Below are 15492 nucleotides of genomic sequence, written 5' to 3'. Positions count from 1 at the left end.
TAAAAAGAGCACATGGAACTGCCTAGTGCCTGATTTTTATTCCTAACAGGAAGAGGCTAGAAGACAATAGGAATTCCTAATTGTATGATCTTACCTGCCCAGCTAGCTTTGAAAGGTCTTAAAGGGCAGAATCTAATGTCTTACAATTTCTTAGCATCTTTCTCTAACTAGTATAATTTTAAACACATGAAAAATGCTAAATATTTGGTGAAAGGATTTTATGTTACTTCATTGCAGATCCATGTTTTAAAATCATAGATAATCTAAAACTGGATTTTCAAGTGATTTAGGCCTTATTCTATGATCTTTTAAATCTACTCATAAACACATCACCTTGGTCGTAGAAGACTATAGCAGTAGGAAGGATGAAGAGTTAAGATCATACTCAGTATAATAAATTAGAGACAGACTTTAATTGTTGGGTAAAAAACACGATGAAAAAGATGAAGAAGGCTAATCATAGGACCATAGATTCAGGACTGAAATGGGTTTTAAGGACATGTTGTTACTCTCTCATGTTGTACAAGAAGAGATTGAATGTCCGAGCAGTTAAGCCCAAGGTCACACATAAAGGCAGCAGAACTAGACTCTTAGTCTGTACTTCAATTAGCTAGTTGAGATAGTGTGAAAAAATGAGTTAATGATTCCCAAAAAGACTACTGCAGAATAAAAAAGATTTTTGGTTGGATAAAGCAGGATGTAATGGTAGGAAAAAAATGCTAGACTTGTCAGAAGACCTGAATTTAAAATTGCCTCCCAGTTGCAGTGTAAGTTTGTGCAAGTCATGTTTTATCTCTTCAGGCTTTAGTTTCCATAAAATGAAGGAATTATAACATGATTTTGAAAAGCATTTATAGTCTCGGACACCCTGTGACTCCAGTAATCTGACATTCTATGATGAAAAGTTGTATCTTGCCATTTCTAAGACTGAATGATAATAGAAGGAAGCAAAATATATAGCTTATTCTTTTAGACTGATTGCTCTTCAGTTTTACAGAACTAGCAGTTCTGTGATCCAGAGAGTTCACTCATTGTGATTATAGAACACTGGAAAGTATACCCTTTTGAAAACATTAAATAACATTTTTTTGAAGATGGTGAAATGATCCATAAAGCAAATTGATGGTGTTTATTATTAGATGTGTACTGTGTTTAGTTTGAGTAAGTCTTTTTTTTTTAAAGAATTTGTGGAGAAAATACAAAATGCTGTTTTTTAAAGTTAAAGTAAGCATCTTATTTGGGCCAATTATTCACATTTATAAAGGAAAATATAACAAAATATTCATACATAGAAAACGTTATTTTAACTTTTATTAGGTAACTTTTTTCACTTTTATTTTCAATCAATATGGTATGAACACAAAGTTTCTAGAAAGCTACAAAAAGTCTATCACTTCTTCAAGAAGACATCAAAATTTGTCACTTTGTAAAGACATGAAAACACCTGCAGTAACTGACACAAAAATAGCATTTTTTAGAGTGAAGTAATTGCACTTGACTGGCATGGATATTAAATCAGTTAACATTTTGAAATAAAAGATTTCTCTTTGTGTCATTGACTTTTTTAGCAAGTGTTATGTATATGCATGTTGATATTTTTCTTAGAATTAATATATTTCTTGTAATCTAAGCATAACTAACTTTGTTCCACAAAATATTATTTTTATGTAAAATTGATGTATTTAATATGCCTTAAGAATTTTTAGAATTCTTTCTGTTTTTTAAAAAGTACTTCTTGACTTTCCAGCATTTTGTAGATAGCTACTTCTTTTTTGTGGTTGTAGTCATTTTTATTACTAATGTGGTATAATTTTTATTATTCATTTCAAAGGTGAATTATGTAACCTCATAACCTTGGATGTAGCTCACAATCAACTGGAGCACCTTCCAAAGGAGATCGGAACCTGCACTCAAATCACCAACCTTGACTTGCAGCACAATGAGCTCCTGGATCTTCCTGAAACTATAGGTATGAATGTTGAAAGAATAAATGGGAAACATTTAGATCTGCAATTCAGGTCTGAAATTCATTTCAAGGGAGAGAATTATTTTCTTAGCATCAGAAATTTAAATTATTTGAAGTATCATCATTTCTAAGTTTTAATATTTTAAAAATTGAATTAACAATTTCTAGCTTGCAAGAAAAATCAGACTTTTAGGAATTTTGATCAGTTTGATTATAAAAACTGGATAAAAAAATTACCCTTTTGTATTATCATTCAAAAACTGCCTGAGAGAACTACAAAAAGGAAATAGAATTTTAAACAGATCTTGATTTAGAAATTTGTATAAGCTTAAAAGATGGGATGACCTCTTCCCATTTAAATAAACATAGAATTAATGAAAGAATAAAATAAATGCTATTCAGTTTAAAACATGGTAGATTCAGACTTCCTAAAGAAATTCAGAATATATTTATAAATATTTAGCTAAGCTCTAGTGATTGAATTGAGCCTATCAGTGGTATTTTTGGGTATTCATCAATATGTAAATATATATAACTTTAAAAAAATTTATATCTTTTTTTGAACCATTGATGATATAAAGATATATAATGCTATTTGACTTAAAGAAATTTGTTAGTATTGTGTTTTCATAATTTTATTACAAAATTTTCCAAAGTTTTATGTTTCTAATTTTATTTTAATTTATTTTGTTTGTATTTGTATTTTGAATCAATGGCTCAGGTTTAAAGCCTAATATTCCTTGTAAAGTCTGTTATTGGGATCATCTTTAAAAACATAATAGTTCAAAAACTAAGTTTGTTCAGGAGTTCTAACATATTCCACAGTTTTAGATCTCTATTAATTTAATTCCTTTTTTAAAAAAATCTCAGAGAGAAAGAAGCATTTTGAGGTATGTCATATTTGTTGTTTCAAGGATCTACATGAACACAAAGAGAAATCATAGTTTGTAAAAAATAAAAATTCTGTGTGAACCAAAAATCACAGAGATGCATGATAGGCATAAGTATGATCTGTCATATTATATGTTGATACTCACAAAAGAAGATTTGTCATCCAGAAAATGAGGATGGATAGTCCAACTTGCTGTAGTTTTCACAGGAAAGGGATATAGTGGACAGTTTCCAGCATGTTGAATAAATCTTCTTTAAATGATTTATGGGAGGGCAGACAGACAAAAAAATTGTCTTGTAAGACATTGATGTAAAAGTTTCTTGCATGGATCATCTATCTATGTATATTGCCATTAGCTTTTGGAGGACTAGTCCAGAAAAAGCATTAACACAGCAATAAAGCAGTCTTGAATACTAGCAATTAGAGTCTAATTACCAGTAGTGGCACTAACAGGTGAGAACCTTGAAGCCAAAAGAGCCAAGAAGGGTTCTACCAGAGATCTCCTGGGAGAGGTGAGGTAGTTGGTTTTCTATTATAACTCTTTATGTAGGACCTTATGTAGGTAGACTTGTCACAATTTCTCCTGTCTGGTTAATGTAAGAACAAGAAGATTAACTAATCTTAACATAGGGTTCTCCTTATGAAGCAGTGAGGGGGTCCAAAATCATTTTTGTAATTTTGTAAACCTGTTTGAGGTAAGGAATCTCCTTCATTCTGGAGGGAGCAGATAGACTCACTTGTGGCCTGAATCAACTTCGCAATTTCTGCTGAGAAATTTATATTATTTTCACGGCTTTCCTTGGTAATTTTGATTTTCATGTCACCCAGATAACCAAGAAAACTTGGCAAACAAGTAGCACAATGATATTTCTATCCCCTCTTTAATAATTATGTTATGGGTATAACACATGACTGTTATATAATATAATATCCTAATAATACTCTCCCAATATCCACTTAATCAACATGTTTCATCTTGAGTATCTGATGTCCCATGTAGTCATTTAGTCACTGGAAATATCTTTTTTTGGATGTCCTGGAGTAGGTCTCATTTTTAGAACTACTCTGAAGGGGACTCTTCTTCTTTAATTCCAAGTTACCTGCAGAGATTCCTAAGTATTCTAAAATCTTTCAGGAACAAGACTCACTACAATTTAATATAATCTCTTAAATCTACTTTTCCAATAACTAGTTCATATGGTTAAAAACCAGCTTAGCCTATGGTTGTGATCCTGTTAACAGTGCTACAAGAACATCAAATTCAGAATTCACCTGAAATTTCAGAGAATTTCAGTTTTTTTTTCTATCTTTACCTAAACCTTAGATGATATATCGATACTGCCAATAATAGACTGAAGGAAGAATCTTAGAAACAATCTATGACAGTCTGAATTGTAACATTGGTTCTTCTTTCTCTTAAAATGATCAAATAGATACTTCAAATAGGAAAATAATTTTGCCCTCTTCACAGTGCATTTTTATGTGTAAAATCTTTAATCCAGTTTAAAAAACATTAGCTCATTAGAAATATTTCAGTATTTTTCTCAAAATTTGATATTCCAATTAATTTTTAAAAACTTTTACATCTTTGTCTTAGAAGAAATTTTTTTTTGACTTTGTCTTCATTCCTCATTTTTAGGAGAATGTTATTCCCATATCATAATTAGTAATGAAAGGATAGTAAAATGAAGAACTCAGCTGCCTAGTTCCTTGAGCTGTGAATTTGACTACCAATTTAGAGTGAACACAATTAAGACATTTCATACTTATACTCTATTGTAGTAACTCAAGAGGCCTTGTAGTATCATAGCAAGACTCATCACTTCAAAATATTACAATTTTATCTACTATTAGAGAGATTTGCTATAAAAGGAAGGAGCATAGTTGTAACAACATGAAGACCTGTCCTCTAGGTCTAAGTCTGAAGATACAGAGAGACTCAACGAAGGTATAATAGGATAAAGCATCTTTAGTTCAGATTGATTTCAGGTAAAAGTTGTAGTTCCTATTTTGATGATCCATGGTTCCACATGATTCACAGGATGTAGTAGCCAGACTCAGGATTAATCAGGTGGCAAACAGTCCTGTTCAAAAAAAAATAACACTGGGAAAATTGAGTTAAGAGGATCCTATCTTTGGCCATGCTAAGGTCATCCTTTCAACTTTTCCCAGACCCAGTCATCTATCTACCTGTAGCAAATTTTGGATAATACTCCCTTTGAGCAGTTTGTGGCATTTCCCTCAAAATGGTAGATTACTAATATAATGATACTTTAGTCAAAACAAAATCAAATTGCAGGCCCAAAAATTTTACCCCAAATAGCAAGTTTCATCAATCATAGCTTAGGGCTAGATATAGTTATTACAGTTATTCTTTCTACATTATGACTTTTCCCTATCATGGCTGCCATAAGAAATTACTGTAGTTGGGAATTTTGGGGGAGTTTTGCATTAGTCACAGTTGATACATGAAAGCTAGAAGAAAACCCAGAAAAAAATTAGAAGCTCAGAAATGCATAAAATATGTTGTATAATATCAACATTTTTATCTTTTAATATCATTAATATACATGATTTATTTTTTAAAGTTAAAATAAAAATGTTAAAGTTTGTGAAAAGAATGTGAAAATTAGCAGACAACATAGAATGCCTATAAAGGAGGAGACATCTTTAAAAATTCAGTAATTTGAGACCCCACAAAAGAAAATGAAAAAATTCAGACTTCTCTAGTACAAATAAAGGACAAAAACTTTTACACAGATTTTCCGGATCTTAGGAATTTTGCACCCCTGACCCCCCATGATATGGGAGGGATAGCTATTATTCTCTCATGTAGTTAGAATAGTTACCAGTTTAAAAAAAAAATTTTGCCAGGCCTTACACAAAAAAACTCACTCAAGTTTCTTTTCTTCTTCTCTACCTTAAACTCATCCTGGTAATCAATCTATGGGAATTAAGAAAATAATTACATTCTGATAGGTCTGGTATGGTTCCAGACTAACAGTGTCCTTTACACTATTGTATATTAATCCCTGAAGGAAAAATAAGTGAGACTGAAGTTTGTTGAGACTAAATTGGTCCAGGATGTTGCTTCAGTATATTGTGTGGGGCAATAATTTCATAATACAAATCTTCAGATCACTTATAAACAAACTTGTAAATTTCCCCCAATTCAGCACAAAAAAAAAGTGTTTGTAATAGAAGAGGGGGTTCTTAGTTTCTCAGTATGCCAATCCTTTATTTTAAAATTCACAAGTTAGCAAGTTGTTTCCCAGGGCTGATAAGATTTTATGACCTTGCCCAAGCAGATGTTTCCAAGAAACCTGACAAGTTTACAAACAAGGAGATTTTTTTTAGCTTATTTTTTTTCTTTTTCTCACAAAGTTAGTATCCCTTTTAAAATATATCCAATTAAATACTTGATAGGTTTTAACAACATAACAATAGCCTCTAATAATAATTTCTCAGCATCCAGATCAAAGAGTTAAATTTTGTAATGATACATTTGTATGAACTTAAAATATTTCTTGTATAGTGGTTTCCCCAAACTTAAATTACAAGAAAATTTAGAAATATTATTAGGACATATACAATATCAAGAAACAAAACTTATTATCAATCAGATGACATAAATTTAGTCAAATGCATTTCCAAAGTATCCTTCCTTTTATCACCTTTAGCATTTTTATACTAATCATATATAAAACCCCCAATATTGAAAATTATATTCAATTAAAATAAAAATAATAGTAATAAAATAATTGACACATAATGTTAGCCATGTGCTGAGCACTGCTGTGTTGAGCATTTCACAATCATTTTTATCCTCACAACAACCCTAGAAAGTGAGTGCTAAAATTTAGATCCTTTACAGATCAGGAAATTGTAAACAGAGATTACCTTAACTTGCTTAAGGTCACACAGTTAAAAAATTTCTTGACTTGATTTTGATTTGGGTTTTTCAAAATCATGATTATATTAATGCTGAATAGTAAATATACTTTGTATTAGATTCTGTTTTTACCATATTTATCCTATTTAGTTTTAGAACAAAATTCTATCCAAATCAAATATGACTTTTCTAAATCACTAATAGAAATATTTGAAATCTCAGAAAAGCCCATTGTTATCAGTTACCTCAATTTCAAGATTCATGGTGACATTCTGCAGCTCTCAATAACTTTCTCTTTATTTCCTTTTTTAAGTCATCCAAAGAGGCTAATCAGTTATTTTTTCTCAACCTATATATGACTCAACTTTCCCAAAGACATTTATTATTCTCTGTAGTTTTTTTTTTTAACCCAAGGGACTTTTATGTGATGACTTCACATTCCTATGCCCCCACTTTTAGGATCCATGAGGATTTTATATTTCTCACATAACAACTAAAATATACTCTTCCAATGTCCCTTCAAGGACAGAATTTTGGTATATTATTTTCAAATAATTCCCATTTGCTACCTACATTTTCTACCCACATCATATCCCTTTTTTTCCTAGAGATCAAAAACCCCCTTTGAAAAATTCTAAGCCTCATTTACTTTCAAACCCTATTTGTTTTAACTTCTTTCTTCATAACTCTGTATTGCTTCTTTTGTTTGTTTGTTTTTGCTAGGCAATGGGGTTAAGTGACTTGCCCAAGGTCAGACAGCTAGATTAAGTGTCTGAGGTCAAATTTGAACTCAGATCCTCCTGACTCCAGGCACCACCTAGCTGTCCTATAAATGCTTCTAATGGACTTTAACATTCTGCAAAACTGGACCTTTCTTGTTCTCCTTTCATATTCTGATCCAATACCTCTTCCACTTTGTCAGTTCCCCCAGTGTTCATTTCCCAGTCTCATCCCATCTTCATTCCACTGAGTTTCTCCTTTGTAATTTGTCACAATTTTTTTTTCTCACACAATTCCAGTCAGTTATGATAATGTTGTCTTTGGGATTCTTAAGAAATTTACAAGTACAGGATCTTCTCCAATTTCTTTGATATCCTGAATTCTGGCTTACTTAAACAATTAATTCTGTTCTATCATTTACAGAAGAAAATGCAATGATGTTAATACTTTTCTGAATTATATTGTTACTCTTTGATTGTTCCCTAATTTATACAAACCTTTTTCATTTTGGAACCAGGAAAGAGTTAATAATAGGTAGTTCTTAAGCACCAGGTAAATTTAAACTGCAAAGTTCAAACCTGGTGGAGTTTTTTTTCCCATTTTTGAATTTCACTGATGCTGTTTTCAAACTAGCTTCAGTTTCCTTTTCTCTAGTTAGTGAAATTATCTTACCCTTCCATTAAAACAATAAAATCATCACTTTTTGGGTATAGAGTGATAAAAGTTCTAAGTGTTCTAACTTTCACAGTTCTAGTCTCATTTTTCCTTCAAACATTTTATAGAGAATACTTCAAAACATTCTGGCATTTATGAAAACATTCAAAACACAATTTGGAAATTCATAGTGAGAATTGAGTTATAAATTTAATCTCTTAATATTTACAATTCTATAAATTTCTACAGACTAGGGAACAAAGATCCCTTCTTATGTGTGTCTTTTGTGTGCCTTCTAATTTGACCAGAGTTTCAAGAAAATGTTTCAAGAAAATGTCTTTCTCCTTTGGCTGATGAGATTCCAGGCAAAAGCTAGTTTGATTGACAATAACATAGATAATATGACAAGATAGACACAGAAGTGTTTAAAAATTGGTGTGCACGAGTAGAAGTCCTTTTTTTGCAGGTCAAATTTGGGACTTTTCGTATATCTTAGGCCAGTTTGAGTTAGTGTTCCATGAGTGTTGACTAGTGAGATTTCTGTATTCAATTTAATCTTTGAGCTGTATTTTTTAACTACCCCCCCTTTTTTTTTGATTGGAAGAATCCCTGTTTACAGACTTTTCCAATCTCTCCCTGAATGGGCATTGCCCCTTTTTGTCCTCCCTAACTTGGACCAGGAACCCCACACCTTGAAAAGGAAAATTATTCCAGAGTTCAGTAATGACTTCATTAAAGGGAAAGATAAATAGCTCATTTTTTTGGAGCATCTCTCATGGCATATCTTTGGAATATATTGAAAATTTCTCAAGAAAGGAGGAGTATCAAAGACCAAAATAAGTGATCATTTCCCCAATACTAAATGATGACAAACTAAATAATACTTATTGAGCTTTTATAGATAGATAACAATTTATTTAAATTTTTACTCTTATGTTTTTCACTCTAAAACAGAAGCCAGGAGCAAATTATGAGGAATTTGAATACCTGTAACCTTCAGACTAAAGTGAAGGGATGACCTTGCCATTCCACTGCTCAAGAAGTTTTAGTGGCTCTGGTATTGCCTCTTGGATAATATACAAACATGGCATTTAAAATTTTTCACATCTAGCTTCAACCCACCTTTAAAGGGCAATTGCTGCTTTTCTTCAGTTTTTGTGTATTATCTTCTACCTCCCTTCTCTCTATTTCTGCATCAGCTAGTCTTCCTCCTAGCCTCTTCCCTCATTCCAGGGTAGTGCTTTCTTGAAGAGGTTACTATTAGTGGCCTGTCCCCCTTTCCAATCCTAGCTAACAGTAGTTTGTATTTATTTTGTATATGTACTATATTTACTTATTTATGAATATGTTATACCCCCTCAGTAGAAAATTAACTCCTTGAAGCCAAGGGCTTTTCCACTTTAGTGTTGTAGCACTTTGTAGTGTAGCACCTAGCATAGTGCCTGACATCTAGTGAACTTTCAGTAATTGCTTTTTGAATAACTTCTGCAATATGAATTAAACTTGGAGTTTCTCCTCTACATTGATTAAATCACAATAATTCATCCAGTTATATTGTAATTAGAGTCAGTTAATTGAAAACTAATTTTCCTCACATTTTCTCCACATTTGCTGTCCAATTCTAGTAGTAAAAAGTATTGCTTAGACTTGAAAGCTTTTTAAATTTACCACCTATGGAAGATGCTGATGCTGCACTATCTATGGACCAAAGTACTTTAGGCAAAGAGGGTTTTATTTTTTTAGGTTTTTGTAAGGCAAATGGGGTTAAATTGGTTTGCCCAAGGCCACACAAGCTAGGCAATTATTAAGTGTCTGAGGTTGGATTTGAACTCAGGTACCCCTGACTCCAGGGCTGGTGCTCTATCCACTGTACCACCTAGCTGCCCCAACCAAAGCACTTTAAATTTAAAACTAAGAAAATAAAATGCTATCTTAAGATCACTTTTAAAAGGTTTTCCATTTCTTCTCTCTTACACACACACACACACACACACACACACACACACACATACATTATTTATTGTCATTCCTTGCTTATTACTAATGTTATTACTAATGTCATTAGTTGTAATCATGGATTACTACTATCTAGCAGTATCAGGATCAGGGAGATTTTGATAGAGAAGAAATTAGAAAGGTAGGGGAAAAGATATGTATGAGAGGTTAGAAGCTTCATAAGTATCGCTTGCAGCTCCTAAAACTTTAACCCTTTGTTAAGTTCAGATTTGAGAAGACAAAGTATAGTCTACTTCAAATCTTCATTAATGGAATTTATAGGGGAAAGGAAAATGATTTGAGCTGAAATCACTCAAATTCAATTTGGGAAATTTATGAATATTATAGAACCCCAGGGACATCCTTTTTTAGTGATTTTAAAACGGGGGGGGGAGTGAGGTTGGGGCAAAAGTCTGTGTTAAGATAGAGATCTGTGTTTGGTATTGTCTTGATCTCAAAATGCTGGAGGGGAAGAATTGGGCAAGGGGGAAATTTCAAAATACATATGGTCTATCAAAAAACATCCTTTCCCAAATGAATAATTTTAATTCACTTCAAGGAAGGGCTGAACAACACAAAGATCTTTTTGTTGCAAAAAGCAGAAAAAAACAGTAATTATGAGTAGATTAATAACAGAATTTTAGTTATTAGGTTTTAAATCATTAAAAGCAAATTCTTATTAAAGATAACCTTATGAGTAGTTTTTTTTGAAATGGCAATGGTATTTGGGTATTTCATCACTGAAGAACATTCATTGTTCTTCTAACGATCAATTATTTTTTGGCAGAAAAGTTGGGCCTTTTTTGGAAGCTGCTTTTTGCTTTCATCCAAGGATATTTTGCTGTTTTAAGTTGTAATTTGTAAAAAGAGTCATGTTGGTCTGGGGTTTCTTTTTTGTTTGGTTTGAGTTTGGCTCATAATTTTTACTCAAATAGAAAGCATCATTAGATTAAATTCATAGTAATAATAATTATTTTAATATCAAGAGAGAAGAAATTGTCAAAATAGAGTTAAAAACTATGCATAATTAACCACAAATTAAATATTTTATAACCAAGTGCCAGAAATTGTATGTTTGTATACACTTATATGTAGTTAGGTGTACATTGTATATTATTGCACAGGAGAGACAGTATAGTAGAGTCGTGAGAGAGAACTAGCATCAGAGTCTAAAATGCCTGAGTTCACATCATGTTATAGAAATGTAAATTGAATGTGTGACTATAAATCACTTAACCTCTCAGGATCCTAGTCAACTTTCTAAAAAAAATTGCAAGACTTGATCTATATTGATACAGAGAGTATTTTTCACCAGAGGTTGTCAGGTTTACTGGACAACATTCCCCATTGAACTGGAATGAAATTAAAATGTAATTGGGAAATATTTAACAAAATAAATAAAAACACAATGGGACATTTTGTTGCTGATCAGTCATTCAGTCAAACCTGACTTTCATCATCCCATGGACAATAGCACCCAGGCTCTTCTGTCCTCTCACTATTTCTCACAATCTTTCTGAGTTCATGTTCATTACTTCCATGACACTACCCCCTCTCCCAACATCAGTTTCTTCTTCCACTGAGTCCCATCTTATTATGTGACCAAAAGCATTTAAGCTACAACTTTAGTATTTGTTCTTCCAGTGAATAGTCTGAATTAATTTTTTTAATTATTGATTGATTTGACCTCCTGGCCCAGGGACTTTATAAAGTCTTCTCCAGCACCACAATTCAAAAGCATCAGTTCTGTGGCACTCAGCTTTCCTTATAGTCCAACTCTTACAATCTGCTACCATAACATGGACCTTTCTTGGCAGGATGACATCCCTGTTTTTTAGTATGCTACCTAGATTTACTATAGCTTTTGTTCCCAGCAGCAAGCATCTTTTGATTTCATGAATGCAGTTGCTGTCTCCTGTAATCTTTGAGCCCAAGAATAGAAAATCTGATTCTGCTTCTATCCCCACCCCCATTTGCCAGGAAGTTTTGAGATCAGGTGCCATGATTTTACTTTTTTTAATGTTAAGGTTCAGCCAGTTTTTATTAAACTTTTATATTCTTTCACCCAAGGCTTCTTGGTTTTTTTTTCCTTTCTGCCATCAGGATAGTTTTTATTTTTTATTTTTTATTTTTTTTGGTTGGGTTCAGTTGATTTTCAGTTATGTCCAGTAGAAAAAAATAAAACACATTTGGGGTTTTCTTGGCAAAGATACTTGAAGTCATTTTCCAGTTCCTTCTCAAACAATTTTTTAACATGAGGAAACTAAGGAAAATAGGTCCACAACTAATAAATGTCTAAGGGCAGATTTGAACTCAGGAAGATGAGTCTTCCTGACACCAGACCTGGCACTGGAATTTTCAGTCATTAAGTCTATGGAAAATATTAACAAAATAATTTACCTGTGCCAAAAAAATGCCTTGGCTTTGGGCAGTGAGAAGATGGTGAATAAAAAAATAAAGGGGGAAAAGCTGAGAAATAAGGGTGACAGTGACTATCCACTTAACTACAGTTTGCTAAACAAAACATCGGAGTATAGATAATGTAATATGTAGTTTTCTAAGTCAGTATGTGTCTTTTTTGTATGGTTCAGTGGTCCCATTTCTGTTTTGAGTTTGATATTACTGCTCTCCACCAAGGAAATCACAGATTTGACTAGAAAGCCACACATAACATGTGCACACACATATGTCCAACTTGGTAGCTTCATGATATTGATTTCTATCTCTTAGTCATGATACTTAACATTAAAGCAAGTTAAGCTTTGATTTACAGGTTGCAGTTTATTTTGTGGTTTAAAACCACTCATTGAAAGAGGTTTACAGCTGAGACAGTTGCAGGGTGCTGAATCACAATATATTTCTGACTTCTGATTTCAATACCAAACTAACTAAAAGTTTGTTTTGTGTTTTTCAACTTTGTTGCTTACTTTCCGTCTCTTGTTTTCCTGCATAATATGTGTTATTCTTTAAATATACCCAATATTTCAAGATTATACAGTCTCTATAAGGGAATTTTGCTGATTTTGTAGAGTTCAGTTATTTAAACCATTTTATGTTGCAGTATCAATGTTAAAAGTTTTCCTAGCATTCTCTATATAAATGCTCCTTTGAAAACATTTTGACCAAAATAAAAGGATTACTTTATTTCCATCAATCTGGTCAATCTGGTTTTTATTTAAATCATTACTAATTTGGCACTGGAAACTTTATGTAGCCATTTTGAGATATATATATATATATATATATATATATATATATATATTTTTTTTTTTTTTTTTTTTTTTTTTTCCCCTTTGGGAATTTGTAGTAATTCCATATGTTTTATAGAGCAATCATAGGGCTTTGTGAGAGATTTTGTTTTGCTTTTAGAAGCAAATAAGACTTCTTTTGCATACTGGGTGTTTCCTAGATAATAATTATTTAGAATTGAGTTGACTTGCCAAGCTCCATTACCCTATAGAACTTTTAGATTATACTGAAAAACCTTTAATGAAAGTGCAAAATATATACAAAGCTTCATTTCCGAATTGTTTTCCAGAAAAGGGGTGAAATGACTGATGAAATCATGGATCAAAAGACCTACTGTTAAGAAGTTTACATATATATTCTCAAGACTGACAAGCAGAATTTTTTTTAAAAAAATAACTTCCAAATATTGTTTTCCTTTTCTTAAACAGTAGCTTTTCTCCAAGTCAAAAATGGCAGAATCTTAAGAAGTGACCTAATATCTTTTCCTCCAGGTATTGCCTTTAGTGCAGTGTTTTTGTTGGTCAGATAACAAGTCAACAAGCATTAAGCATCTATTTGTTATATGACTGTGCCTGGAGATATGAAAGTAAGGAAGGAAGAAAAAAAAGAAGAAAGAGACCAAACCTAGTCCCTGTTCTCAGGAAACTCCCAGTCAAAGGAGGGAGGCAATATACAAATAACTATTTCAAAACTAAATACAGACAAGACAAACCAAAGATAATCTTAGAGGGAAGTATTAATGGGATTAGAAAAGGCTTCTTAGGGGCAGCTAGGTGGCGCAGTGGATAAAGCACCGGCCCTGGAGTCAGGAGTACCTGGGTTCAAATCCAGTCTCAGACACTTTTTACCTAGCTGTGTGGCCTTGGGCAAGCCACTTAACTCCATTTGCCTTGCAAAAACCTTAAAAAAACAGGCTTCTTAAAGAAGATGGAATTTTAGCTGAAACCTTAAGGAAGTCAAGGAATATAGAAGATGGAGGTGAGGGATATCATTGGACAAGAAACAGACAATTGGTCAGCTTTACAGAAATGAAGAGTCATGAAGAGGTAGGGCTCTGCAGAAGATTTTATGTTTTATACTAGAACTATTTATTGAATTGGAGTTTATTGAAGTGGAAAAGGTTTGACATTATCCAATTTGCACTTAGGAAACTCACATTAATAGCTATCCAAAGACTAGGAAGAAAGGAAGGTTTGAAGAGAAAGATGATGAGTTCAGTTTAGCTCACTGAAATGACATTTCAGTTCAAGATAGAAGAAGATGATCCAGGATAGAGCCTTTGAGGACACCCATGGTTAGTGGATGAAGATCCAGCAAAGGCAACTAAGAAAATGTAATTAGAAAGGTAGAAGGAGAACCAGGAGAGAGCAGCATCATAAAAATCAATAAAAGAGATATTCAGAAGAAGAGAGCTCTCAACATTGTCAGAGCCAACAAAGAAGTCAAAAAGGATGAGAATTGATAAAAGCCATTAGATCTGATAATTAAGAGATAATTGGTAACATTGGAGAGAGTTCTTTTACATTGAAGGATGAAGTCAAATCCCAAATTACCAACAGAGAATTAAAAATAAAATGAGAGGAAAGAAAGTGGAGAGCCTTGATTGTACATGGACTCTAAAGGAATTTAGCGATCAAAGTGATGACAGTTTTATAGTAGCTATCAGGATGGATGCATCAGGTGAGTGGTGAGGTTATTTTTTCTTGAATGGGAGTCATAGAAAGAGAAGCAACCAGTAAACAGGGAGAGATCAAAGATTAATGAGAGAGAGGGGGGATGAAAGAGCAAACAATTTGCTGGAGCAGATAGGATGGAATGAGATAAATTGGCATTTTAGATGGGTTTGCCTGGGCAAGGAAAAGGACCACCTCTTCATGTGAGAGAGGTATGAAAGAGAAAATGGGGGTAAAAGGTATCTTGGCAAATGGCCTTAATTTTTTTCAGTGATAAATATTAGCCAAGGTTTTTTTATAGAAGAGTGGGAGACAGCACACATTAGGGGAGCCCATGTGAGTTTTGAGAAAGAGTGAGAAAGGTTGGAAAAGGCTGTTGTGATGAATATGATAGTGATAGAAAAATATGGGAGTGCAAAAATGATTGCCCTGCTGCAGTTAGATATCCTAT

At 32.8% G+C, this 15492-nt stretch overlaps 1 protein-coding gene across 5 annotated transcripts in view; it reads left to right on the top strand.

The window, feature by feature from the left end:
• The window catches only part of SHOC2 (SHOC2 leucine rich repeat scaffold protein), a 131368-nt gene that overhangs the window by 92900 nt on the left and 22976 nt on the right, over positions 1-15492 (top strand). For all 5 annotated transcript variants that reach the window (XM_074233718.1, XM_074233717.1, XM_074233719.1 and 2 more), the window contains one exon: positions 1832-1969. In XM_074233718.1, coding sequence (XP_074089819.1) covers positions 1832-1969 — 138 coding nt within the window. The remainder of the gene's footprint in view (positions 1-1831; positions 1970-15492) is intronic.

This window comes from Macrotis lagotis, chromosome 4, assembly GCF_037893015.1.
Source record: "Macrotis lagotis isolate mMagLag1 chromosome 4, bilby.v1.9.chrom.fasta, whole genome shotgun sequence".
In the NCBI taxonomy this organism is placed as follows: domain Eukaryota; kingdom Metazoa; phylum Chordata; class Mammalia; order Peramelemorphia; family Peramelidae; genus Macrotis; species Macrotis lagotis.
This window is presented reverse-complemented; position numbering and strand designations above follow the sequence as displayed.